The sequence below is a fragment of the Penicillium odoratum genome, assembly GCF_028828045.1.
Source record: "Penicillium odoratum strain IBT 22623 chromosome Unknown utg000008l_segment0_segment0, whole genome shotgun sequence".
In the NCBI taxonomy this organism is placed as follows: Eukaryota; Fungi; Ascomycota; class Eurotiomycetes; order Eurotiales; family Aspergillaceae; genus Penicillium; species Penicillium odoratum.
In genome coordinates this window covers 3694309-3717776 of record NW_026643150.1, presented here as the reverse complement: position 1 = coordinate 3717776, position 23468 = coordinate 3694309, and the positions used below count along the sequence as shown (strand labels likewise).

Here is a 23468-nt window from a genome sequence, read left to right as displayed (position 1 = left end):
GAGTGGAATTGGTATAGAAAGCTAATAAATTTAACAAATCAATTTACACATAAACAACGCAAGCATTTCGATTGGCCCATGACTCTCAAAGCTGATAGCAAAGCCCGAGGCCTCCAATGTCAGGTGACAGCCAAAGATTGTCATGATGCCTTTCGTTTCTTCCTCAATTCCCTCCTGTCTCTTTGATAAACCAGTCCAATGTTTCTGTTATCTCTGGAAAGATATATGCGGGGTACCGAGATCCGACGGTGCTCCGGAGTTCGACCTCTCCACTTATCATACGCAGATAACACCATCGTGTGCTAGGATTGCGCCACATGCTGCTCGGCAGTTGAAAGTACCTGAATGCCTGAATATTCTGATTTTTGTGATGACTTTTCGCATCCTCAAACCAGTTGGACATTAAATTTACACTGATATTCACATGGCGTCCGCGTCATATGACCCGAGTGTCGAACAAGCCCGACTTTCAAGCTGTCAAACGTGTCGCAAGCGCAAAGTTCGTCACGTTCGCGATATCCTTTAGTGGATTCCTAACAGATTTTGAATAGGTAAAATGCGACCGCACACCAGGTAGATGCCAAAGATGTCGTCGATTTGGTGCAGAATGTTTTTATCAGCCTGATTCGATGTCTTCTGCGTCAGACATACACACAGCCAACGCCAGGACGCAGGCAGGACTACAGCGCAAACGCACTTGGCGCTCCTGCGTTCAATGTAAACGAGCCAAGGCAAAGTGCTCTGGAGGCACTGGCTGTTTTCGTTGTACCCAAAAAGCTTTGGAGTGTTCTTACGAAATAGATGGTATTCCACGGACCCTGATTGATCTCGACTCAGGGTTTCGCGATGTTCCCACCTGGCTCATGGCGGCCGATTTGCCGGCAGGAGAAGAGTTGACCAAGCTCGTTGAAGTATACTTTGATCGTATCCACACTGTACGATGCTTAGGGTTTTTGCACGTACCAACTTTCATGGAGCAGTTGCAAAGTTCTGATAAATCATATTTTGAAGGATCTGGACTCCTTCATATTATGTGCGCTTTGGCCGCACCATTTGTCTACGGCGATATGTGTAATGAAAACAATCCTGAGCTGAAGTTTTACGAGGCAGGGAAAGGCTGGGCAGATACTGCACTGCAGTGTTCATTCCGAAATTTTGGTAACCCCAAAATGGAATGCTTGGCCACCGAGGTCTTGCTTCACGAATATTACTTGCGTACCGGAGAATATACCAAAGCATTCGTCATCTCCGGAAAAATTGCCAGGGGCGTGCAGGTCCTTCAATTGAACGTGGAATATGACGAAGCTGATCATCGAAAAGCACGGCTGTCTACTTCCTTCAAGGAAAGCAGGAGAAGGCTTATGTGGGCTTGCTATTTGCTGGATGCTTTTATTGAGTGTGGTATTGATCAGCTTCGCCTAATCTCGGTGGAGGATATCCATATCCAACTACCATGTCCCGAAGACTTATTCGTTAGAGGTACATCTTGCGTGACGGGAATGCTCCAGCCCCGAAATTTGAATCCTGATATGCATGCGCATTTTGAAAATACTGTCGACATGCGAGCATTGTATATTCGAGCAATCAGGCTTCGTGCAAAGATCCTAAAGTACGTGAAAGAGTTAGAAGGTGACGTACCATGGCAGTATGACGGTCAGTCCCAGTTCCCCCGCCTCAATGCGGAGCTTCAGATTCTTGAAGAATCAATTCCAGATGAATTGAAAATGACTGCCGCGAACAAGTATCTGTACAAAGCATCCGGGCGACTTAATCTCTTCTTTGGTCTTCACATTTTGCTCTCCCAAACGTCCAATGATTTATATCGTATCTGCGTCTCACAGCTGGTGTACCCCGATACCTCGACAAGATGGATTCGGGAACATGCACCCAAAGAGTTCCTCAAGAATTGTCACCGCATTTGCTTGGAAAAAGCGGTACATATTGCGAGCCTTCTGAAGGACTTATGGGTCTGTCACAAGCCCAGTCTAATTGATACATCCTATGCCAATCACGTCCAAATCTGCAGTAGTGTGATGGTGACTACTCTTATCTCGTGGATCGATGCTGCGCCTTTGCTTCCTCAATTTGAATATGAGGATTATCGTCAAATGCTGCGAGATAATCTGATTATTTTGCAGTACTTGCAAACGTACCTTAATGTGGATGCATACTACCAGTCCGCTAAAGAAGCCCTGAAACGGTTTAACAAGCTTTTTACAAGGGAGGCTGCACCACAAAACCACCCTCCACCAAAAGATCGCATGGTCAATGACCAAATGGCAACACACTCGCAGTCCTCCCTTGAGTACATTCTGAACCCTTTGGGAACCTATCCTTTGGCTCGAAAGCAAACGCAACACCAACCCATATTCAACAATCCTGGGAATGGAGACTGCATAGTTGGTGACCCACTCAATATTATGACGGAGCACCCAATCAGAATTGGTGATCATAGCCTTGATATGGATGACTCAGTCTCTAATGGTCCTTTTGAATGGGGGTCAGAGACTCTGATGTTTGATTCCGCAGGGTATCCCACTTTCTTAGACCAACTTACGGGGTTGGGATCTGGAAACATGGAATGGAATGAGTGGTCGAAAGTGTAGATCCTGTATACAGCACTCCTAATTTCAACACTTTCCATGGCTCTGATCCCAATCTGATCATGCGAAAGAGATAGATATGAAGCCATTACCACTCCTAGTTCCTAGTGCTGAAATCAGTCTGTTTGAATGGATTTTATCCTCAGTTCCTGCTGTTGTGTTAGATTGCCTAAGGCATAATTTCTTGATGCCGATTCTCGTCGAAATCGCTGAATGATCGTGATAATGGCGAATATGAGGTGATAAGCAATAGGACCCCTGATTTGAAAGCCGAGATCCGGTCATCAAGCGGATCTCGGTCAAGCCCCATTGGGATCATTATAAAGTACCGTGGCGTGTGAGGTTGATAGATTGATGAATGAAGCTTGAAGAACCACATTCTGTTATATATAATCATAGTCAAGCCAACCTTGGAAGATTGCAAAGTTCTGTTTACTTCTCAACATTTGAGCCTTCCAACATGAAGAGACTTTTTCAACAGACAGTGGGCTTAGCGATTGCCTGTTCAACTTTCGCTGCATCATTCCACGTTTTCGACAATACAGCCTACACAAACACGTCAATTGGCTACGGAACAACGAACATCAATTGGATTCCAGCATACGTTTGCAACCCTCTCACCGAGGACGGAGTTTTACCATCAGCCGATGTATGGAAAGCCATTGTCCTCGAATGGAATGTCTATCCAAGTTACCCACTGGTCCTCGACTGCGAGGATCTCTATTTCACGTCTACTTCAACCGCAGATCTTCACTTGGAGATGATGTCCACCCTACAAACCTGGGCAGCAGATGTCATCCCTTCAGGCCAGATCATTGGCTGGTACGGGCTCTCCGGCAACACCATATCTAGTCTATATGATCACTATCGTAGCCTGATCGCAAATTACACCAGTCACGCGTTTTTCCCATCGGCCTACACTTTCAGCGACAGCATTTCCACCTGGAATACTTCGCTGACGTCTGTTCTCAAAATAATCAACACCATCGATGATTCTTTGCCGGTTTGGCCATATACATGGCCACAGTATCATGGAAACTATTCTTTTATCCCATCAATCCTCTGGGAGAATGAATTGAATTACTTGGCAGCAAATAGTGGTGTGGATGGGTTTGTTATTTGGGGTGGCAAAAACCATGCCGTATGCAATGATACTTGTCAAAGTACCGCTGGTCAACAGCCTTGGCTAAATGTGACTCGCACCTATTTGGAAAATTTGTATGGAATTTACAGCGGTGATGCAAAAGTTGAAGGGGCTCAAATTTTTGGTGGGGTTTAATTTTCTCTCCCGAAGAAACATCAATGGGTCATACATATCAGGAGAGAGTGGTCTTATTCTTCAGTCGTTCCTGCAGTTTGGTACGAGAGGCTTTCCTACCTAGGTTTAATACTATATCTCTAACTCAGTCCCCTACCCGGTACCTACCCAGTTTTTTAATTTTATATTCTTTCCTACTTGATTAGTCAGATAATTATAGGGTTCTCCAAACTCATATAGCGGAATGGAGCAAAAAGAAAAGTCGGGGGCTATGGGTTGCGAACTTATGTCCAAAAAGTCCGCAGTGTACTTAAGTAACAGAGAGGTTGATAGAGGTTGATTGTATCAAGATTGTTTGCTACTAATACTACCATCTATGTGCTCCATATCTACGCCTCATATATTTCAGGTAGTATAGTAGCTCAACGACAGATTCAAAGCCTGACACTGAAGCACCTCATCCAACTCAACCATTTCTGATGGCCACTGCAACCTCCTCAACATATACCTCCCCTCCCGAAACTTTTCCCAAGACCCCGTCCTCTCAACCTCCTTAGTTGTATTAACATATCCCCTAGCCTTCAGAAATCCCAAATCAGGAGTCGGGTCCGCAGAGCGAGCAAAACTCGCCCACGAATCAAGCACATACTGCTCGAATGGCAAGTCGAAGTCATCTCGTAGCGGTAGTCCCACACGTAAGATATTGCCGAAAACATAATACAGCTCTCCGGAGTGACATTTGAAATACTCCATGCTTGGGTCGCCGTTCGGGAATTCTGCTGTGATGGGTGCTTGGCATAATGGGGGATTCGGGGACCAGCCTGGCATTTGGTAGGTGCGGTTGAATTCGTAGAAGAATATTGAGGGGAAAATATTGTTTTGTACGCCTGCGTAGGCAGTTGCTTGGTCGATGCAGCGGAACACGCCGTCTGTGGATATTCGGGCGGAGGTATTGAAGATGTTGAGTGTATGATTTGCTCCTGATGGGATGGGGAAGAATGAGCTAGGGATGTTTGAGGGGAGGTCTGATGCTTCGAGGAATTTTTGCAGCGTTTCGTTCTCTGATGGGTAAGCTATGAATGCTGCTCCGTCGTCTCTTGTTGTACCGAGTAGTAATGGGACGTTGGCTGTAGTTTCGGGATTCGTTAATCCTAGCTCTGGGGCTTGGAGGTATTCGCCATCGACGACTAGGTACCTCGCACTGGCAGTGAGATTAATAATCTCCAAAGCAGAGAGATTTCGTAGACAGTCGATCCTGGAGCTGGCATTTGTGCAATTTGTTTGGCTCAGGATATCATTCCCGACGATTTCCATCTCCTCGGCGATGCTGTAGTACTCGGAGTACGTTGTTCCATATCCCACACCTCCAAGGTTGCTTAACATGACAGCACTAGCAAACTTTCCGCGCGACTTTGGGGAGGCTAGTAGCGCTCGAACCGACCCTGCGCCAGCAGACTGTCCAAAGATAGTCACTCGCTCTGGGTCACCGCCGAAATCTCGAATATTCTGTTGTACCCATTCAAGGGCAATTATCTGATCCGCCAATCCGTAATTCCCATTTGTATTCCCATCATCCAGGGCCAGGAATCCCAAATTTCCGAGACGGTAGTTTATGGTGACTACCACGACATCACCTCTTGACGCTAAATTTCCCCCATCGACAGTAGGATCACTTCCTGTTCCTGTCTGAAAGGCACCTCCGTGGATCCAAAACATGACTGGCTTCAGATTTTCTTTTGCTGTGCTTGTGGATTTGGGAAGGTACGGCGTCCAGATGTTTAAAAAGAAACAGTCCTCTGCTCCACTGGAACCCTGTGGACATTCGGATCCGTAGTCGAGGGCGGAAACCTCTTTGCCAGATCCTTCGTATAGTTTTGAATACGTCCAGCGCTTAGGTTGTGAAGCAAATCGGATTCCGAGGAAGCGGAAACTCACTCGATCACGAAATCTAGAATTATGTCAGGAAAGCTCAGCGATTACTAGACAACACTTTACCCTGTGAGATATTCATTATTAGAATGAACAGAGATCTGCCAAATCGCGCTGGTGTCCTGAGTTTCAGAATTGGAGTACCGGGCACTTTGAGTACAGAGGGCTGGCAAGTAGGTGTTGGCAGAAGCTTTCTGGACTTTTCCATCAACGTTGATGGTCGAGGGGGCGTTCTGAACAGGAGAAATCCAATAATTTTGGCTGGTGCCATATTTTCCCTGGAAATTGAGATATTTCAAAGCATTCTTAATATCTGACACCCTGTTTGATATGATGAGAGTCTCGCCAAGGCTATGACAGGTGGATATGGCTTTTTGTAAGGGCATTGGATCTAGAAGCAGAACTCCTGATCCAGCCAAGGTACTGTTCCCTTCTGTGGGTAACCATTAGTCAAAATCATACACTTTTGTGGGGAAGGTGGCATTACTTACCTAGGAGATCATTATGAATGAGGATTGAGATGTCCGAGTCTATCGAGCTCGGACTCAACACGGCATCTACAGTAGCTGCCAGGAACAGAAAGATACTGATACGCATTTGTGAAGTGTATTCTTTGACTATTAGTTTTGATCGCTATGGAGTCCCCAATCTTGTTTATAAACTTCTTTGGCAAAGCAGTCAGGGTAATTAGACAGCATGTTCCAACCCCAGACCACCCCGCGCCGGAAGAATAGCTACCACCAAGAGCCTAAGCATGGCATTCATCCGCGGTCGAAAAAGTCAATTTGTTATTCTGGATTAGCGTATTATCGACACTTGAGAGGGACTGAAGATCATGGGTATATTCGCATAGGGACATCCAACCACTCTGTGTGTCTTCCTTGGCTAAAAGGGTCTAGTATACATTAGCTCAGCATCTGCAATAAGTTTGAGCCGGTAATCAGGCATTCTGGGCCTGGAAGAGTGGACTAAATTAGCCACCATTTTATCCAGTTATAGAAAAACGATAGTTGGTTGTCAGACTCCGCCAGGACTTTCTGGAAGTCCTGGAGGTCATAGCAATGTCACCCTGACCAAGCCACAGCAAGTCACAACATCCCCCTTTCCCCTCTCCGCACTTCCCTATATTAACAGTGCCAAAAATCAGGCGTCTGATCAAAATTTCCTCTCACATAGATATAAGGCTCGCATTGATACCTACACTTCGATTTCGATGGGTCCCTGTAAAAAAATGTTCATACTCACGGATATGAGGTCGGACATGACGCCAAATTGTGATCCGTCTCACTTGGGCATGAAAACAGTGGGAATATGTATTACCGGTCTTTTGCGGGGTCTAGGTGGCGTGGAGTATTCTGTTACAATCTGTAAAAAAAAAACCATGCAGGAATTGGCTCATTCTGAGACGAGGGACGGCTGATTCCTCTGGGATCGGGTGCCTGGATAGCCGGGATGCAGTTGTGGGGAACAATAAGGATCTGAGGGAGGGATGTAGCGGGTTGTCTAGTACAGAAGCTCAAATCCGTGCCCAATTACACAGTGGATCTTCAATTGGATCGCTGGATTTCAAATTATGAAAATCCCTCAGATGAACACTAATGCCAAGTGATCAACTTGCTTCCATCGTAATCCACCTGGTTTTTGAGTTGTACATGCGTTTTCGCGGGGTCTGACAAGTACTAGTATGCGAATCAGCGCATGACCAATGTCAAGTCGTAACAACTTTGCTTGCCGATTTCGCAAACCTAGCAACCAGATTTCGGACTGGAAGCCGAAGTATACTATTGTACAGTATGCCCCTCGATTCGTTATCCGAACCCCACGACGGCTACCCCCACTAACAACCGAAATCAAGGAAGTGCGTCATTCCACAAGGCTCCATAAGAGATAACCATAATAAAAATAGACCATGTTCAAATGTGAAAACAAGCTGTACTGTACAACCTGTCCTACAAGAGTAAGCCGGCATTCCCTCGGACTGTTTCGGTTAACCGGGCATACCACCGGAACAGTCACCGGAAAAATGCTGCATAGCACTGCCAGGGCTAATCAAAGTTAAAGGCATAAAGATGCGCGTGATTAGAATTCCCATTGGCAGCGCTAAGGGCGCATTGAGGGACACGCGTCGGGATTTTTGATTTTCTGTGGAGGTACTTTCCGTAGGGGGCGAGAACGAGAAACTCCATTTGCTTTGGCCCTTGGCCTACGGGGCTTGATGCCTTAGGGCACGGGGCACCCGAGTACACTTCAACCAAGTATTAGATACTGATATGACGTCAGGTAACAGGAGAGTCAACGAGTCCAGATGGCCATGAAAGCCCCGTGAAAGTGGAGTGTGCGATGGGGCAATAGTTTGGCGGGGTTGTTGGCCGGTTTCAATTTTTAAAAATTGGTGGATTGTGGGATTGAGGGTTGAATTGAAAAGTTAGACGATCGTACCAAATACGTGAGGATTTGGTGTTCAATTGGTATCTACTGATTGAACCACGTGCCGGAAGGCAGGCTTATCAGTTGCGCCTGCCAAAAGTGACTTTGGGATTTATATGCTGGTTGCGGGTACAACATGTATGGGGTTACAGTCCGATAAGACCGTGAGGGGTCAAGCGATCTCGGATGACCTGGTAGTCACTTGGACCCCCTGCTCATGAGAGATTTAGATGATTATGTATGTGGTGATATATTGAATGATCTGATCTGATCAAGGATTTTTAAGAACATATTCAAATAATTTTCTAATATGAATTTACCATGATACAATCAATAAAAAAGAGTATAACTTACATAGTAGAAGTCCGGAACCAACCGGGGCCTAAGTAGATCCACGAGGCGCCAATCAGTCAACCCACGCGCTGCGCCTGGACAGCACCTGCGGAGTCCCATACTTTCCATTTCCATGTAAGAGGGGCATATTGACTCAACAAAGTCGCACAAATAACTAATTCCCCCCCCTTGGATTTCAACTTCTTTACTCAAATCCGTTTTCTTTGTTGGTAGATTCGATCGTGGTGATTTATCTCCTTTGTCGCGAAATACGCCCCCTTACCGCGTCGCATCCTCACCCAATTTCCCGCTACGTGGAAGCAGCTTCGCGTACCTGCGTGTGTTAGTGCGTAACCACAACTCTTTGTTTCTTTGAGAGGTAAGTTTGCCCCTATCTTCTGCAAGACGCATCAGGAAAGAGAAGACCCTGTCGCCACTGAATCTACCAACCCAATCCCATGGCGCCGTTGCTGTCGCATTGTTTGGAACGGCCCGATCTGACTCATACGTAGTATATGCCCTGCGCGCGCTCTCTTCACCCTCCAAATCCCATCATCCATCATGGCTTTCCAGTCTACCTCCAGCATCGCTATGGCTCTTGCTGGCAAGACCGCTTCTGTTGATATCCCTCAGCCTCGTGCTGGCCTGACTGGCAAGTCCCAGTCACGCCCTGGACAGCCGGCCATGCTCCCTACGCCACCCAACTCCATCTCCCCCAACCTCCGCCCACAAGGCTTCAAACACCGCCCTGTTCTCTCCCCAGGCTCGCCGCTGTCCACCGTACCCCAGCTGGACTCCGATATCGACCTGGAAGACGCAGTCGAGCATGCAAACATCCAGGATCGCCCGCAGCCTACCCTCGACAGCGTAGGCGACATCACTCCCCTCATGCTGGCCAAATACCACCTGCCCGAGATCCTCCTGCAGCAAGGCCCGCTGGCTATCCGCCATGTCATGGGCTACCTGACCACGTCGGTGCCCGGGTTCTCGCGCATCTCACCCGCGAAAGCGCGTCGACTAGTCGTGGCCGCCTTAGAGGGTCGAGGAAACGGAGAAGCAGGCAACATGGATGGCGACGTCGTGTTTGAGAAGATCGGCTGGGGACGCTGGGATGCGCGTCGACGTGGCGAGCCCGCGCGCGACCGCTTCAACGCGACATCGCCTCCGTCCAGCGTAGCGGGATCCTTCCAGCAGCGTGGACTGCACATCGAGGGGTCCTCAGCCTGGGAAAGCCGTCGCGGCAGCCATGGTGATTATGACGCTAGAATGGGTCGTAATTCGATCGCGTTTTCGTTCGCGGAGGATTATGGGGCGCGGGAGTACGAAGATCTCGACATGCTCGAGCATGAGGCGGATAAGATGTCACTGGATGGAGATCGCGAGTACTGTTCTTCCTCTGAGGTAATGGATGACCTTCCTGCCGATGAGTGGAATGAAGGCGATGTCACCGATGAAGAAGACTGGGCGCAGATTGGAGCGGATGCACTGCGTGCTCGGTCGATGACTGGCGGCGGTGGGTTTGTGCAAAATGTGACGGCGCGAGCAAAACCTCTTCCTGGAATATTCGGCCCCACTGCATCCACTATGGCCAGGTCCACTCCACACAACTTTGACAACCAGGAACGCGCTGCGGTAGAGGCGCTTCTCCGTTTGGGCTCAATGTGAAGCTCTACTTCATGAGCGTTTCCACTCACTTTCGTTTTGGGATACCCAAGGTCATCATGGCTGGTCCGGATCACTTTGACTTCTGTTTATCACAAAAATGAGGCTTCTTTGCTGAAACGCTTGCAACATGACGCCGATGGTGGGATACCAGGCGTGGGAGTTTTTTTTTCTTTTTTTCTAACGGATTCCGGCGTTACCTGTTTTGCAACCAGATGGTCATGCCCAATAGTTCACGAACTGTACCGAATACCCCTCCATCTGGGCCTTGTCCTTTTCCTGGCCTTGCATTACAACTTTGTGGGCATTTTTCTTTTCTTTTTTTGCATCGAGTCTCGGGCTTCAACCTTTCCTGTGGATTCGCTTTCATTACTACTCTAATATTTGAACTCTCCATTTTTCTTTTGTTTGGATATTTCCGGACTCCATATCGATTACTCTCAGTTTGTCAAATATCTCTAACCAAATCCACGGGAATGTGCAGTGTCGGTCGTCTTGGCTGATTTGTACTGGCTTACGCACTTCTCTTGGTTTCTGGTTTTTGGCTTCTGTTGTGGTTGTGCTTTCAGTCATCTTTACTGATTTCACTGATAGCGTTGGTTCCGGCTCTATTCTGGTTTTGGGCACTGAGACAGGGTGGTGGATAGTGGGATTATGGATTCTTGTTTGGAAATCAACCAGCAAGTGTATAGCACCTGGTTTAGATAGTTGTAAGAGTCCAGACTAGTTAGCGACTCTGCAGATATTCATATGAATCAAATAAGACTGGTCTCATCAACATGAACCAAGTCAATACAAATAACATTCCAAATTCTCATAAGTACTGGTGTGAGGAGACCCAGTCCCTAATATGTACCAATATCATCACAAGTCACATTCCATGGGAAACGGTCATATTAGTACGAGCCTAACAGTAGTTACAGAATACACACTCCTTTAACTCTCTCTCATTTTGATCTTGACGGGGTGCTCGCTACTCTCCGAGGGCGACCTTCGGTCGTGGTGGGTTTTCGCTTAGTGTGTCCGATTCGTACGTCGTCAGAGCGTACTGCCATCGAGCGTTCCCCTCTTAAGTACCTAGTAGATATACCCCTATTAACTTCACGCACACGCATTTTTTCCCAAGTTGAGCGTCCCAATTCAAGAAACAACTCTGAACAAACGCAAAATCTCGCTACATTTGAATCCTGACAGGATAACATGACTAGACAGGTAAGCAAGCGATTTGACCTGTATGACTAAGCTACAGAAAGCCAGTGACTCAGATCAGATGGCCCCAGGATCTCTTCGAGGTGCAATTTCTGTTGAAATCTTTCTAGTTTTCTACCAAAACTGTGGAATCTTTATTGTTATTGGTACTATTATCTATTGTGTACGTGCATGCTTCATAAACTTGTTCAACCGAGACCCAAGAGGCCATAGAATAAGCTCACATATACTAATCGCCAGAATTCGACAACAGTTGCACCCGAGCTCTTTATTACAAACATTGAAGATTTCGAACGAAAGCTCGACCATGGCCTCCCCGTCGACATGGGCAACCACAAGATCAATCCAAGTCTCACTCTTGTCCCATGGCCATGCCAACGGGCCAATCGTACAACAGCAACAAGAAGCACGTTATCAGAAAACTATACATCACGATATTCGACACTTGCCGAATCCACCACGCCATCTCCGAGCCAAAGCAACCGGCCTATCAAGGCGACTCCAGAAAGAGTTCATCCCACATAAAAGTGTCGAGGCGTTGACAAGGCTCAAGGAAAGTCTAGACAAGGACGACATGAAAAGAGGGACAGGTACAAGTATCTTGGAGATGATGAGAACTAGTCACTACCAAGGTACATATATAGAAAGCTTCAAGTTCCCTGTATCCATGTCCCAGAATATCCCAGAACAAAAACAGACAGAGAACATTTCAATCAGACCAAAGCATAACCCCGAAATAAAACCGCCTAACGAAATCAAAGCAGTAATTCGGACAAAACCTATCTCCCATGCGCATCATTAATCCGCTTCCAAACTTCCGCCTCTACCTCTGCCAACTTTTCGCCCGCACTCTGCATCCACCCCTTTGCTGTATTCATAAGACCAGGCTCATCATCAGGGAAGATGCTGTCAGCTCCACCTCCACTGCTGCTACCATAGTGCGTAGGAAGTCCTTGTGTCCGCGAGGCTCCCATTGAAGATTCGGGGTACACCGCTGAGTACGGGGATGAGGTGGAGTTTGGAATGGAGCCATGCGATCCTGATGGATGGCGCTGGTAGGCATATGAATTCGTAAACGTTTGAGTTGCGCCAGGTTGAGGCGCTGGGGGCGAGACCATTTCGCCTGCTTTGGGGGGTGGGGGGACTGAGGGGCCTGTGGATGTTGTTCCTGTAGGAGTTGGGAGTGCGCCTGGTTGGGGTGCTGGAGGAGATTGAGAGGTTGTGGAGGCGATCTTTGTGGTTGGTGTTGCGGTGAGGTTGCCTAGTTGCGGAGCTGCTGTTGGAGTTGGCAGGCTCGCTACAGCGGCAGGCTGGGGAGGTTCATGTGCCGTTGCGTATACAGGGGAGTATGAGGGTGCTGTGGCTGTAGCTGTAGCTGAGGTCGTTGCAGGCTGAGGAGCTGTTGTGATAGAGGATTCGATTGCGGTGGCGGGTTCGGGCTGGGGGTTCGCTGCAGTGGTTTCTTCTTTCTTGTTTGAATTCAGAGGCGCAGAATTGTACGTTGGGATGCCCGAAGTACCGGACATTTTGACGAGCAGCTTTAGTCTGTGGATATAGTTGTTGAAGGAAAGAGGTGAGGGGGCTTGAAGAGAGCTCTAGCTGCCGCCCGAGACGTCATGCGCTTTTCACTGTGGGGCGTGTATGGCTTGCGGTGGAGTTCGAGAACCCTTGAAAATAATTGAGAGATACAAACAGCTGTTGAATTCCAACAATTTGAGAGCTTCGAATGATGATTCACTCAAACAATCTGACGCGATATTTGTCTGCCTGATGGTAGGGACACGTCGCATATGCAAACGTAAAAAGTTTCACAATTGAGACAGTCTCAGTGCTCACAATTCCTCAGGGGAAATGAAGAAAATCTTTGCCTATTGTTAGCAAGGCAATGCCAAGAGCAAAATTATTGGAAATTTACGGTGAATTTCAGGGACAGGGATTTACGAAGGCCAGATACGTTGAAAAAATACAGATTTTGAAAGAAAAGAAAAAGAGCTTGCAGGCAGTAAAGTACATCGGGTCCAAAAAGGAAGAATCACACCATATCCATGCTCAAGATCCCCCGGAACCCATTTCTTGACGCATCTATCTTTTGCCGTTGCCACAACCTCAGCTTCCCGCGCCCAGTGATTACACTGGGGGCAGGGAAGACATCCCCGACTCCAGTATAACTACAAGGTGATTAAATAACCGCTTTTAAGGGCGAGTTATCTATTTGAACTGCTTTCCGAAGAGGATGAGCTGGACCTGGTCGTAGATGGACAGGACACCAGCACCGGCAACACCACGCAGGATGTTGGCACCAGCACCCTTGAAGAGAGACTTAACACCCTCAGCGGCGATGATCTGGCGGGCAGCATCCATGGAGGACTTGTACTTGACGGCCTCACCGGAGGTCATCATCATGCGACGACGGACAGTGTCCAGAGGGTAGGAAGCAACACCAGCACCAGTGGTAACAGTCCAGCCGAGCAGGAAGGAAGCGAGGAAAGAGCCCTCAAGAGGACCAACCAGGAGAACGGGCTTGATGGAGTCGTACATTCCGAAGTACAGACCACGGTAGACAACAATTCCGAGAACGGAGGGACCGAAACCACGGTAGAGACCGGCAATACCGTCGGAGGCGAGGGTCTTGCGGTAGACATCCACGAGACCGTTGAACTGGCGCTCACCACCGGAGGCGGACTTGGCGTCGTTGGCCAGACGGGTACGGGCGTAGTCAAGGGAGTAGACGAAGAGGAGGGAAGTGGCACCGGCAGCACCACCGGAGGCGAGGTTACCCATCATCCACTTGCCGTATCCATCACGCTCCTTCTTGTAGGCGAACATGGACTTGTAGGTGTCACGGAAAGCGAAGTTCAGGGCCTGGGTGGGGAAGTAACGGATGACGTTGGCGGTGTTACCACGCCACAGGGAGACCATACCCTCCTGGGCAGCAGTGCGCTTGAAGCAGTCGACAATGCCGTTGTACTTGCGGTCAAGACGGCCAGCCTTGAGCATCTCATCCTATAACGGAAGTATCGGGTTAATGACTGATGCATACTTGGCATACTTTTCGACCACTATGGATCAACGGAAAAAATTTTCATTCATCTCTAGGGTCAAAACAATCAGGTCTGGCAATCAATGCCAGTCCCTCGATTGTGAGACTTCAGATTCGAATTCATGATTCTCGTTGTCAATCCATGGCGATCGATGAATTGTTATGAAAGGTGTAACCAACCTGGTTCTGGATGAGCAGCTTGATGCGCTCGATGGGGGCAGCAGCGGTCTTGGAGACAGCAGCGGAGACACCACCCACTGCATATTCAGTTAGTATCAGTTATGAAGCATAAGGGCCGAGATGCGTAATCGATTCTCGGCCGGTATGAAAAATGTGAAATGAACACATACTCATGAAGTCGACAACGAAGCCCTGGAAAAAATTTTCATTAGCAAGGAACTCTTGATTTGGATGATGTGCACTGAGAAAGCCGGTTTGCTGAACCCCAGGCTGGCATCTTTGAATTGACTCCGGGATGAAAATCCCAAGATATCGATTCAAGACGCGTGCGAGGACCAGGCCAGGTCACCAGAGCAGCAGGGTAAGAAACTTACGGGCATGCCGAAAACGGACTTATCTTGAACGTCACCACCAGCCATTGTGAAGGTTGTGCAAAGAAATAGATGCTACAACAAAAAAAAAGAGAGGAGATGGAGAAGGGAGAAGGAATCGGGAATTGGAAGGGAAGAAAAAGAAGAGAACAGCGCAGGGGGCGGAAGGGAGAAAAATACTGCCGTACACGGGCAGAAGCGACACGCAGCACACTAACACCCAATCAGGAATTTATTACGGTAATTCCCTGTATTGGATGGCCACATTGCCGATATCTCCCGATCGGCCTGAAAAAAAAAATCTCTGCATTATGTAGTTTTGGTTACCAACGAGCCCCCTAGGGATCAGGATACAATCGGAATAAAAAGGAATCATCAACAGATATCTAATGCTATCCTCGATGTGATTCACTTCTTTTATCTTGTCGTTTTAAATGCCTTTGTGAAGCCTGATATACTCCTATCGACATCTTCCGGAGGACGTAGCCCGAGCAACGGCAAGAGTCCAAGCACCCGGTGGACCGTTATGTTTGGGTACGAGCGTATCTTTCCCCATCGACTGGTCCACTCACAACCGGGGCAACTCCTTTTTCCCTGGCCCGAGTATCCGATGGAGGCGACCCGACCTTACTTGCCACCCTGTAAAACATTGTACCCTTAGTCAGTTCTTTGGTCCTGGGGAAATTGGGAATCCACTGTCGATGATTAGTTCTAGAGCCTTGATGAGAATACTCTAAAATCAGAAACATGAAAATGAATGCCCAAGTGGAGAGTATGTAGTACCTAAAGATAACCACCGGGCCGAGCGGTCAAGGTTATACCAGGAGATCAAGGAATTTCTTTGAAATCTGAAGAGATATTGAAATCTCGGGCTTTCTCAATAAGAATCTCTACACAAAATATTCCGTATACTCGGTAGTAGGTTCTATTAATCGGAGCCCCTCGATAGAGGAATCAAAATTTTCATCCAATGTATCAATATGAGCCATTTTTCCATGCTAGTTTTATGTACCTGGTACAAGGTTTAAAGTGGAGGTGAGCCGCATGTGCAATGTACCCAGACAAAGCCAGGTACGGACGCCAATAATACGGACCCACTTGCTGGGATCCGGGAACTACGGATATCCTATCTAAATGTACGATGCATATCACAAATTTTACATATGCAGCTTATTAGTGATTGTTTTCATAGAGCTCGATATTACTAGTACCTAGGTAGTGTGTCTATAGATTTCTTGATTGAGCCTTGGAAACTCAGAGCTCTAAAAAGCTGTTGTGCAGGCAGCGCTACGCCTGGTCGCAAGACGATTTGCTTTTTTAGGACTCGGAGAAAAGCCTGCCGGAATGAATGGACTGGTCCAATAATATTCTTGATACCTCATGGTAAGGGGTAACAATAATAATATAGCCCTACATACGTTTCTGAAGTTAACACTCATGTGCAGTGTCGATTTCTGCAGCGTATGTACATTTACATATATATAGTATGTGTGCATGCATGCCAATGCTCCAGATGTCAAGGATAAATATCCACACCTCGATGCAGGTGACTCCAACCTATGAACACCACCTCGAATACATACCTAGTAGGTAGACTTAGTGTTGGTTGGAACCTTCAAAAATATGCAGTTGGAAGTAGACCATGAACTTGAATTTTGGAATGTAATATACTATCAAGTTGAAACTCCATACCCCGTTCGTACATAATAGCTATAGACAATAAAGATCTTTTTGATACTTAGTGTTTCTTGGACCGCTTGCGCTTCTTGCGACCATCACTCTCACGAATGTCGACCTTCATGTCATCACCTGCCTCGTCATTCATGGTCTCCTTAACCCTCGGCCCAAGGTCGAAAACGGGACCTTCCTCATCTCCGAAAGTGTCCTTGCGCCACTGGCGAAGGCGCGCCTTCTTGCCGAGCTTTCTTTGATCCTTTGCTTTCTTCTCCTCATCACGGAAGGAGGCTAGCTTCTTCAGACCAGCGAATTGATTGAGCTGGGTATCGTCGGCCATGAGGATATCCCGCGCCGTCAAACCAAAGCTCTGGGGCGAAGTCTCACGGTAACGGAACTTGGTCGCATTCTTCTTGGTCGCTCCAGGAAGCATGGTGATGTCCAAGTCCAGATTGCGGTTGACCGCCTCGTCGATGCGCATACGTTCCTTACGGGCTTCCCGTTTCTGATCGCGCTTGTCTTGCGTTTTGCTCTTCTTGGAGACAGGAGCCTCATCCTCGCCGTCATCATCATTATCCTCATCCAGTTCCAAGGTGGGTTGATCTTCGTCATCCTTGTAGTCCGGAATCAGATCAGTGATATCGAGATCATCGTCCCACTCAGGCTTCTTGGGATGCTTCTTGTCGCTGGAAGCACCTTCAGCATAGTAGTCTGTACCGAATCGTTGCTCCATCTCCTTTTCCCACTCCTTGTCGTCCCAGGCACCATCGAGGAAGCGCATCCAGTCATCATCGGTGAGTTCTGATGCTCTGAATCCAGCCACTTCCTTGATTTGCTGGATTTTCTTCTGCATCTCCTCGGTCTTGAGCTTACGCAACCGGTTCTTATCAGCCTCACGCTGCTTTGCTTCCTCCTCCTTGCGCTGGCGTTCAGCCTCTCTGATCTTCTTGCGAGAGCTCTTCTCTTCTCTTCGGGCCGATTGTTTGTTGGTTGCATCACGAGCGTGAGTGACCAGCGCCTCATTGAGCTTGCTGGGATCCTCAAAACGGAAGTTGTATGCCTCTTCAAGGACATCGGCCCGGTCGACATCATCATCATCATCGGAATCGAAGGGGTGGAGTTCCTGTCGACCTTCGGGGACCCATGCTCGGGCGGACAGGAAATTGGAGAGGAAAGTCTCTGGGTCCTTGTCGGCACCTTCAATGTCCAGCTTGATCTCTGACTTTTCAGCCTTCTCAGCTGGCTCCGGGACAGACTTGCGGACCAGGAAGTCATCAGCATCATCCATCTCATCATCTGAAGCATGCATCTCCTTAACAATTGCATCCTTGAGCTCTGCTTGTTCTTGGGCAAAGGTCTTGGGAGCATCGTCTTCTCCGGCGGAACCCCCACTCAGCAGGTTTTTGCGATGGTAGTCGTGCAATGTCATGGGCTTTTCCTTCTTCTCCTTGGGTGTCGCGTTGGCCTCGTCTTCGTCAAACTTTGAGTAGAACGTAACGTTGCTATCGTAGACGCGGGGGTCCTTGTTTCGGATAGCGTTCAAAGTGTCCATGATCTCTGCATCGAGCGCCTCAGTCGCGAGCTCTCCAATGTCATCCTCGTCTTCATCTGTGGAGGAGTCATCGTCCTCCGGTTCTTCGTAGTAGCCGCGGCGATTGCTTAATCCATTCTTGCCGAACTTCTCTTCCACTGAAATGGAGGCGCAAGTTAGTTAAGTTTCTCAAAACAACTCATAATTCAGTCCAAACAACATACACTTTGCAACTTCCTCACGCTTCTTATTGTACTCGAACCGTTTGGCGTAGTCTTCGTTGATCTTGAAGCCAGCCTCTGGTGACTTGCTAATGGGCACACCACCAGCATCATCCCCAGAGTCACTATCATCATCAAGGAGCTTCCGCATTTTCTTTGAAGGGGGCTCCATTTTGGTAAAGTGTAGGATCTTTACAATCTATCTCAACTTTTCTGTTTCGCGGCAAGACTCGATTGGCAGAAAAAAAACCACATACCGCCCAGCGCAAGCCCACCTGCATCGGCGCCTGATTGACACCTTAAATAATAAGGCACCAAACACTTCTCCAGCTTCCGTCGACTGACGTAGCCAATTAGATCATCTCATCGCGAGGCTTCAAATCCGCTGACCTGCAAGTGGGTAGCTCTCCCCCGGCTTCCTGCATCTCCTCGTTTACTAGACTCGATTTCATTGTGAGCAGAGCGCAACTTTTTTGATTTTGTACTTCCCCGTGTTTTAATTTGCTGGCGTCAAGTACATGTTAGGAGACATGCACTAGATGTCGACTCAATCGCAGACCCCATTACCCCAGGTCGGGAAGCTCGTGAGCGTAGTGTGAGTTCCGGATGTGCCCCTGTCCTCTGTGAAATTGCCAATTCTAACTCGCGTTGATGAATATAGTCCCGTCGGTCTGAAAGAAGCTGCCCTCGACTCGCCAACCTTCCGCGCTACTACTCTCCACTTCTGCGACCAGATCGACTTTATCGAGAAATGGCTGGACGGATATGCTAGAGCCGCGACAAAACTCTCCTCTGAGGTACTGACTCTGGAGAGTGTTGTCAGCGGCTTCCTATCCTATTCCACTCACCCCCTGGTGGTCTCTGAGGCTATCGTTGACCATGATTACACCCTGCTCGCGATGCGGAGGAATGGGGAGAGCTCGAAAGATCTGTGGCATGGTTTGGTGACAACGATCAAGAAAATGGAGTCATTGATCGCCGAGCCGATTAGAGTCTTCATTCAGGAAGATCTCCGACAATTCAAGGTATGCATTGTCAACTTTACTACCCCGTGTGTTTACCCGTACGTTGACGGCGGCTAACTGGGCACTTCGCATAGGATACTCGTCGCGCCCTTGAACAAGCTCAAAAACACTTCGACTATCAGCACGCACGATACGCCTCACAATCGAAGTCAAAAGATACATCCACACTCAGGGAGGAAGCATTCCAGCTTCACGAGGCTCGCAAGGCGTACCTGAGGGCCTCCATGGACTTCTCTGTTCAGGGGCCCCAACTCCGAAATGCCCTTGATCGACTTCTGGTTCGGGTGTCCTTTGACCAATGGCGAGAGGTGCGAGGCTTTCACAATAACAACACCGCGACCTTTTCCAAGTGGGCGCATGAAATGGACCGTATCAAAGGATGGATTCACGAGATGGAAGGAAGTGATAGGTCTTCCAAACGAGAGCTCCTTTCAACAAGAAAGTATATCGAAGAAGCCGCTGAACTTGCCGCAAGACCCTCCCGGGAATTGGAGGATTATTCGATCTCCACTGTACCTTATCTTGGCTCTCGTCCCCTCTCATCACTTAACATGAGCAAGGAAGCCAAGCCAGAAAAACAAGGCTGGTTAAACCTGCGAACTCTCTCTGGCAAACCCACTCGTACTGTTTGGGTGAGGCGGTGGGCCTTTTTGAAACATGGTATATTTGGATGTCTTGTCCAAGGAGCTCGCACTGGCGGCGTGGAAGAAAGTGAACGGATCGGCGTGCTACTTTGCAGTGTTCGTCCTGCCTTCCAGGAAGAGCGACGGTTCTGCTTCCAAGTGAAGACTAAGAATAGCAGCATCATCCTGCAAGCTGAAACCCAAAATGAGCTGATGGACTGGATTGGAGCCTTCGAGGCTGCTAAACAAAAAGCTCTCGACAACCCAAGTAGCACCGATCTGTCTGTATCCGGAAAGATGACCGTGCAGGACCCTGCCTTTGCAATCTCGCAGCCTCCTGCTCCTGAGTTTACCGCGGATGCAAACGATTCTCTCACGCCGCATCCGAATGACGACTCAAACTCTACAGATCGTAGTGCAACTCTGCCAGTTCCAGATCGAGATGGTATTGCGTTTAGAGCTAGCACGGAGCTGGGCACTCGGCGACTCACAGGTCATGATCCTGAAGGCTCTACGAGAGCACACATCATCCAGAAATTGGACCTTCATCGCAAGTCCAACAATGGTGCACCGGCATCACCCTCTATTCCAGGCCCGGCGGGTGGTATCGCTAGTCTCATTTCAGCCAGTCATAATATTCTTCCTTATAATGGCTCCAACTTTGTCAATGCGAGAGACGGAGATGGAACTCGGGGTCGGAGTATGAGCGTCCTAGAGGAGCCTGGGGCATTAAGCCTTGCCCCTCCAACTCTGGCGAATCCACCCGCGCCAACAAGTATGAGCAAGGCCGCAGTTGTTGTGAGTAGCGAAAGAGGCATCGGGCTGGGACGTTTGGATAATACGGGTGGTATGCCTAGTGGTATGATGGCAAACCTTTGGGGAAGTTCGAATTGGGGCTTCATCAATAAGCTTGAGCGAGAACAGCCCCGAAAAGCTAATGGAGAGCATCCCGCATCCCCGATGAGTGATTCCTCAAACCGAACAATTATTGCTCAACCCGATCTCCCAACAACGTCACAAGATACCCAATCATCGTCTGGCCCCCGCCACAGGCAGACTGTGAGTCTCGATGGAGAAGCTGCGGCTAAAATCCACCAAGCCGCCCGGAGTGCAGTCAAGCAAACCGCGCAGACCCAATATCCAGCTGTATATCCCCAACAACTCAGGATTCAAGACGCTCAGTTCCGGTTGCTTTTCCCCGATGTCAAGAAGGAAGAAGCGCTGGTTCTGGTTTTCAGGGCGACCTGGAGTCCTAATGACCAGCAGGAATTCCCCGGTAGGGCCTATGTAACAACCAGAAACATTTATTTCTACAGTCACAATTTTGGACTTGTTTTGACCACAAATATCGGTCTAGACAGCATCAAAGAAGTCACGGCTGCTACCGGAAGAGATTGCGATTTCCTTTTCCTGCATACAATTCCCCCTCTCGGAAGCGACACGCCTGGCCGGATCACCGTCAAGACATTCCTCGAGCCGCTAAGGCTTCTTCAGAAACGTTTGAACTTTTTAATCCAAGGGTCAATTGCTGTGGAACAACTGAGTCTCGAAGAACTTCTAAAGGAGCTGATCAGAATGGATAGTGGAACTGCAAAGAGAACGTCAAGCGTAGACAGCTGGGAGGATGTTGAATCCGACGCTAGACATGAGGGTCGTGATCTATCGATGGCAAACAACCTCCGTGCCCCCATTTACGTCGATAAGGATCTTGATCTAGATCGAGGTCTGAGTGGCCGAGGGCGAGATATCCCCAAATTCAGACTTCCAACCCAGCCTGTGGAATACGTTCCCCAAGGGGATCTTCTCCTCACGACCGAGAAAGCGCTAGATGTCAGTCCGAAGGCATTGTTCCATATTCTCTTTGGAGACAAGAGTGCCGTATGGCAGTTATTGCTCCATGAAAGACAAGCAAAAGGCAAGCCGTGTTTATACCATCCCGTTTGCTAAATCACCATGCTGACTTATTATGAAGACATCAAACAAGGCCCTTGGACTAGCAATGAATCACGACATCTCAGGCGAGACTTTTCATACAAGATCGCCACGACAGATATTTTCGGTAAAGTCTTCTACCTTTGATGCCCCAGGAATGTGCTAATAAAAATGCTCTATAGGAAACACCCATGATAACACTATTTCCGATTACCAGATCATCGATGTGCTCAACGATCATTTATGCTATGTCATTACCGATAAGCGAACTCCATGGCACCTTCCATTCCGACGAAACTTCAGACTCGTCAGCAAAGTTGTCATCACGTTCGTTGGAAAATCTAAGAGCAAGCTTGCTGTCTACACCAAAGTCGAGTGGCTCAAGTCCCCCTACGGTCTAAGAAGTAAGCCATTATTTCCTGTTAAGAGCGTTTCAAGTGCTAATGATTGCTACCAGATATGATCGAGAAACGAGCACATAACGACCTTGAAGAGGATGCCTTGGACCTGGTCGATCTAGTGAGCGATCAGGTACGACGATTGGGCGCACACAGTCGTACCAAGAAGGCTATAACTATCTTTGGCCATGTTGGACGCCAGAGCAACGATTCTTATTTCAATGGTGTTGGAGCAAATTTGAAAATTGAACCGCGGAGGCCCCGAGTCCAGCGTACCTTGCCCCAGCTTATCACCGAGACAACATTGTCCTTCTTGGAAAGTACCATTTCACTGTTTATGATGTGGACTATTGGTGCTGTTCGCTGGGCATGGAAGACCGTGAGTGCACAGAAAATCATTATGGTGCTGTTGATCACTAGCGCACTCATGAATGGGTTCTATTCTTCTCGAGATACTTGGGATTGGTGGCATGAGCGACACGCAAGGAACTTCATGGCCAAGCTTGGCGTGCAACCTGATATGGTTATGAGCAAAGCCATCTACATTCGAGACATCGACGAGGCGATTGGGAACTCGACGATGTGGGCTCATACTGGGAATGCAAGCAGCTGCTTTGGAGCATTCCATGAGCAAACCCTTCGGCATGCGGAGCTCCCCTTATCCCTCAGCACCTCGGGGACCCGAGACGCAGTGGCCAAAAGCGCAACAAAACGGTTTCAGCAGACTCGTGAACGGCTTGGAGCCTATCGACACAATCTTTTGGTGGGACTGCGCGTGTTAAACGGTATCGAGAAGGAGGTCATCCAGACTGAATGGGAGCGCTGGCTTGGTGAAGAGCTTCGACGTTGTCGTCAGGTGGAGATTCTTCTTGGTGGTGATGGTGACGAGGGCGAGACAGACGCGCAAGCCCGGCGCATATTCGCCGAAAACGCTGACAGTGTGAAGCAATGGTATGACAAATATTGCACCAGCTGTCGACTGGAGAAAGAGCAGGTTCAAAAGAACGAGCACGAAAACTTGCTGCTCTGAGCCTGTTCTCTGGACTTGTCTT

General features: G+C 48.4%; 9 protein-coding genes across 9 annotated transcripts; 5 read left to right on the top strand and 4 right to left on the bottom strand.

Annotated features, from left to right (window-relative positions):
• Nucleotides 1–629: 629 nt before the first annotated feature.
• On the top strand, nt 630–2606 carry N7520_011621 (Zn(II)2Cys6 transcription factor; the record flags this gene model as incomplete). The annotated part of the gene is made up of 1 exon (XM_057145554.1): nt 630–2606. One exon carries the CDS (start codon nt 630–632, stop codon nt 2604–2606), a length of 1977 nt encoding a protein of 658 aa, XP_056991308.1.
• Nucleotides 2607–3063: 457 nt separating this feature from the next.
• N7520_011620 (uncharacterized protein) lies at nt 3064–3882 on the top strand (the record flags this gene model as incomplete). Its single annotated transcript, XM_057145553.1, has 1 exon — nt 3064–3882. The coding sequence occupies one exon, from the start codon at nt 3064–3066 to the stop codon at nt 3880–3882; it is 819 nt and encodes a 272-aa protein (XP_056991307.1).
• Nucleotides 3883–4266: 384 nt separating this feature from the next.
• N7520_011619 (uncharacterized protein) lies at nt 4267–6387 on the bottom strand (the record flags this gene model as incomplete). Its single annotated transcript, XM_057145552.1, has 3 exons — nt 4267–5809; nt 5857–6223; nt 6282–6387. The coding sequence occupies 3 exons, from the start codon at nt 6385–6387 to the stop codon at nt 4267–4269; spliced, it is 2016 nt and encodes a 671-aa protein (XP_056991306.1).
• Nucleotides 6388–9111: 2724 nt separating this feature from the next.
• N7520_011618 (uncharacterized protein) lies at nt 9112–10215 on the top strand (the record flags this gene model as incomplete). Its single annotated transcript, XM_057145551.1, has 1 exon — nt 9112–10215. One exon carries the CDS (start codon nt 9112–9114, stop codon nt 10213–10215), a length of 1104 nt encoding a protein of 367 aa, XP_056991305.1.
• Nucleotides 10216–11412: 1197 nt separating this feature from the next.
• On the top strand, nt 11413–11946 carry N7520_011617 (uncharacterized protein; the record flags this gene model as incomplete). The annotated part of the gene is made up of 2 exons (XM_057145550.1): nt 11413–11424; nt 11662–11946. The coding sequence occupies 2 exons, from the start codon at nt 11413–11415 to the stop codon at nt 11944–11946; spliced, it is 297 nt and encodes a 98-aa protein (XP_056991304.1).
• A 254-nt stretch (nt 11947–12200) lies between these two features.
• On the bottom strand, nt 12201–12947 carry N7520_011616 (uncharacterized protein; the record flags this gene model as incomplete). Its single annotated transcript, XM_057145549.1, has 1 exon — nt 12201–12947. One exon carries the CDS (start codon nt 12945–12947, stop codon nt 12201–12203), a length of 747 nt encoding a protein of 248 aa, XP_056991303.1.
• A 682-nt stretch (nt 12948–13629) lies between these two features.
• Nucleotides 13630–15060, bottom strand: N7520_011615 (putative mitochondrial ADP,ATP carrier protein (Ant); the record flags this gene model as incomplete). Its single annotated transcript, XM_057145548.1, has 4 exons — nt 13630–14424; nt 14642–14718; nt 14812–14833; nt 15016–15060. 4 exons carry the CDS (start codon nt 15058–15060, stop codon nt 13630–13632), a joined length of 939 nt encoding a protein of 312 aa, XP_056991302.1.
• A 1690-nt stretch (nt 15061–16750) lies between these two features.
• Nucleotides 16751–18610, bottom strand: N7520_011614 (KRI1 family protein; the record flags this gene model as incomplete). Its single annotated transcript, XM_057145547.1, has 2 exons — nt 16751–18375; nt 18442–18610. 2 exons carry the CDS (start codon nt 18608–18610, stop codon nt 16751–16753), a joined length of 1794 nt encoding a protein of 597 aa, XP_056991301.1.
• A 367-nt stretch (nt 18611–18977) lies between these two features.
• On the top strand, nt 18978–23446 carry N7520_011613 (uncharacterized protein; the record flags this gene model as incomplete). Its single annotated transcript, XM_057145546.1, has 6 exons — nt 18978–19033; nt 19100–19463; nt 19538–22010; nt 22059–22145; nt 22201–22422; nt 22476–23446. 6 exons carry the CDS (start codon nt 18978–18980, stop codon nt 23444–23446), a joined length of 4173 nt encoding a protein of 1390 aa, XP_056991300.1.
• Nucleotides 23447–23468: the final 22 nt, after the last annotated feature.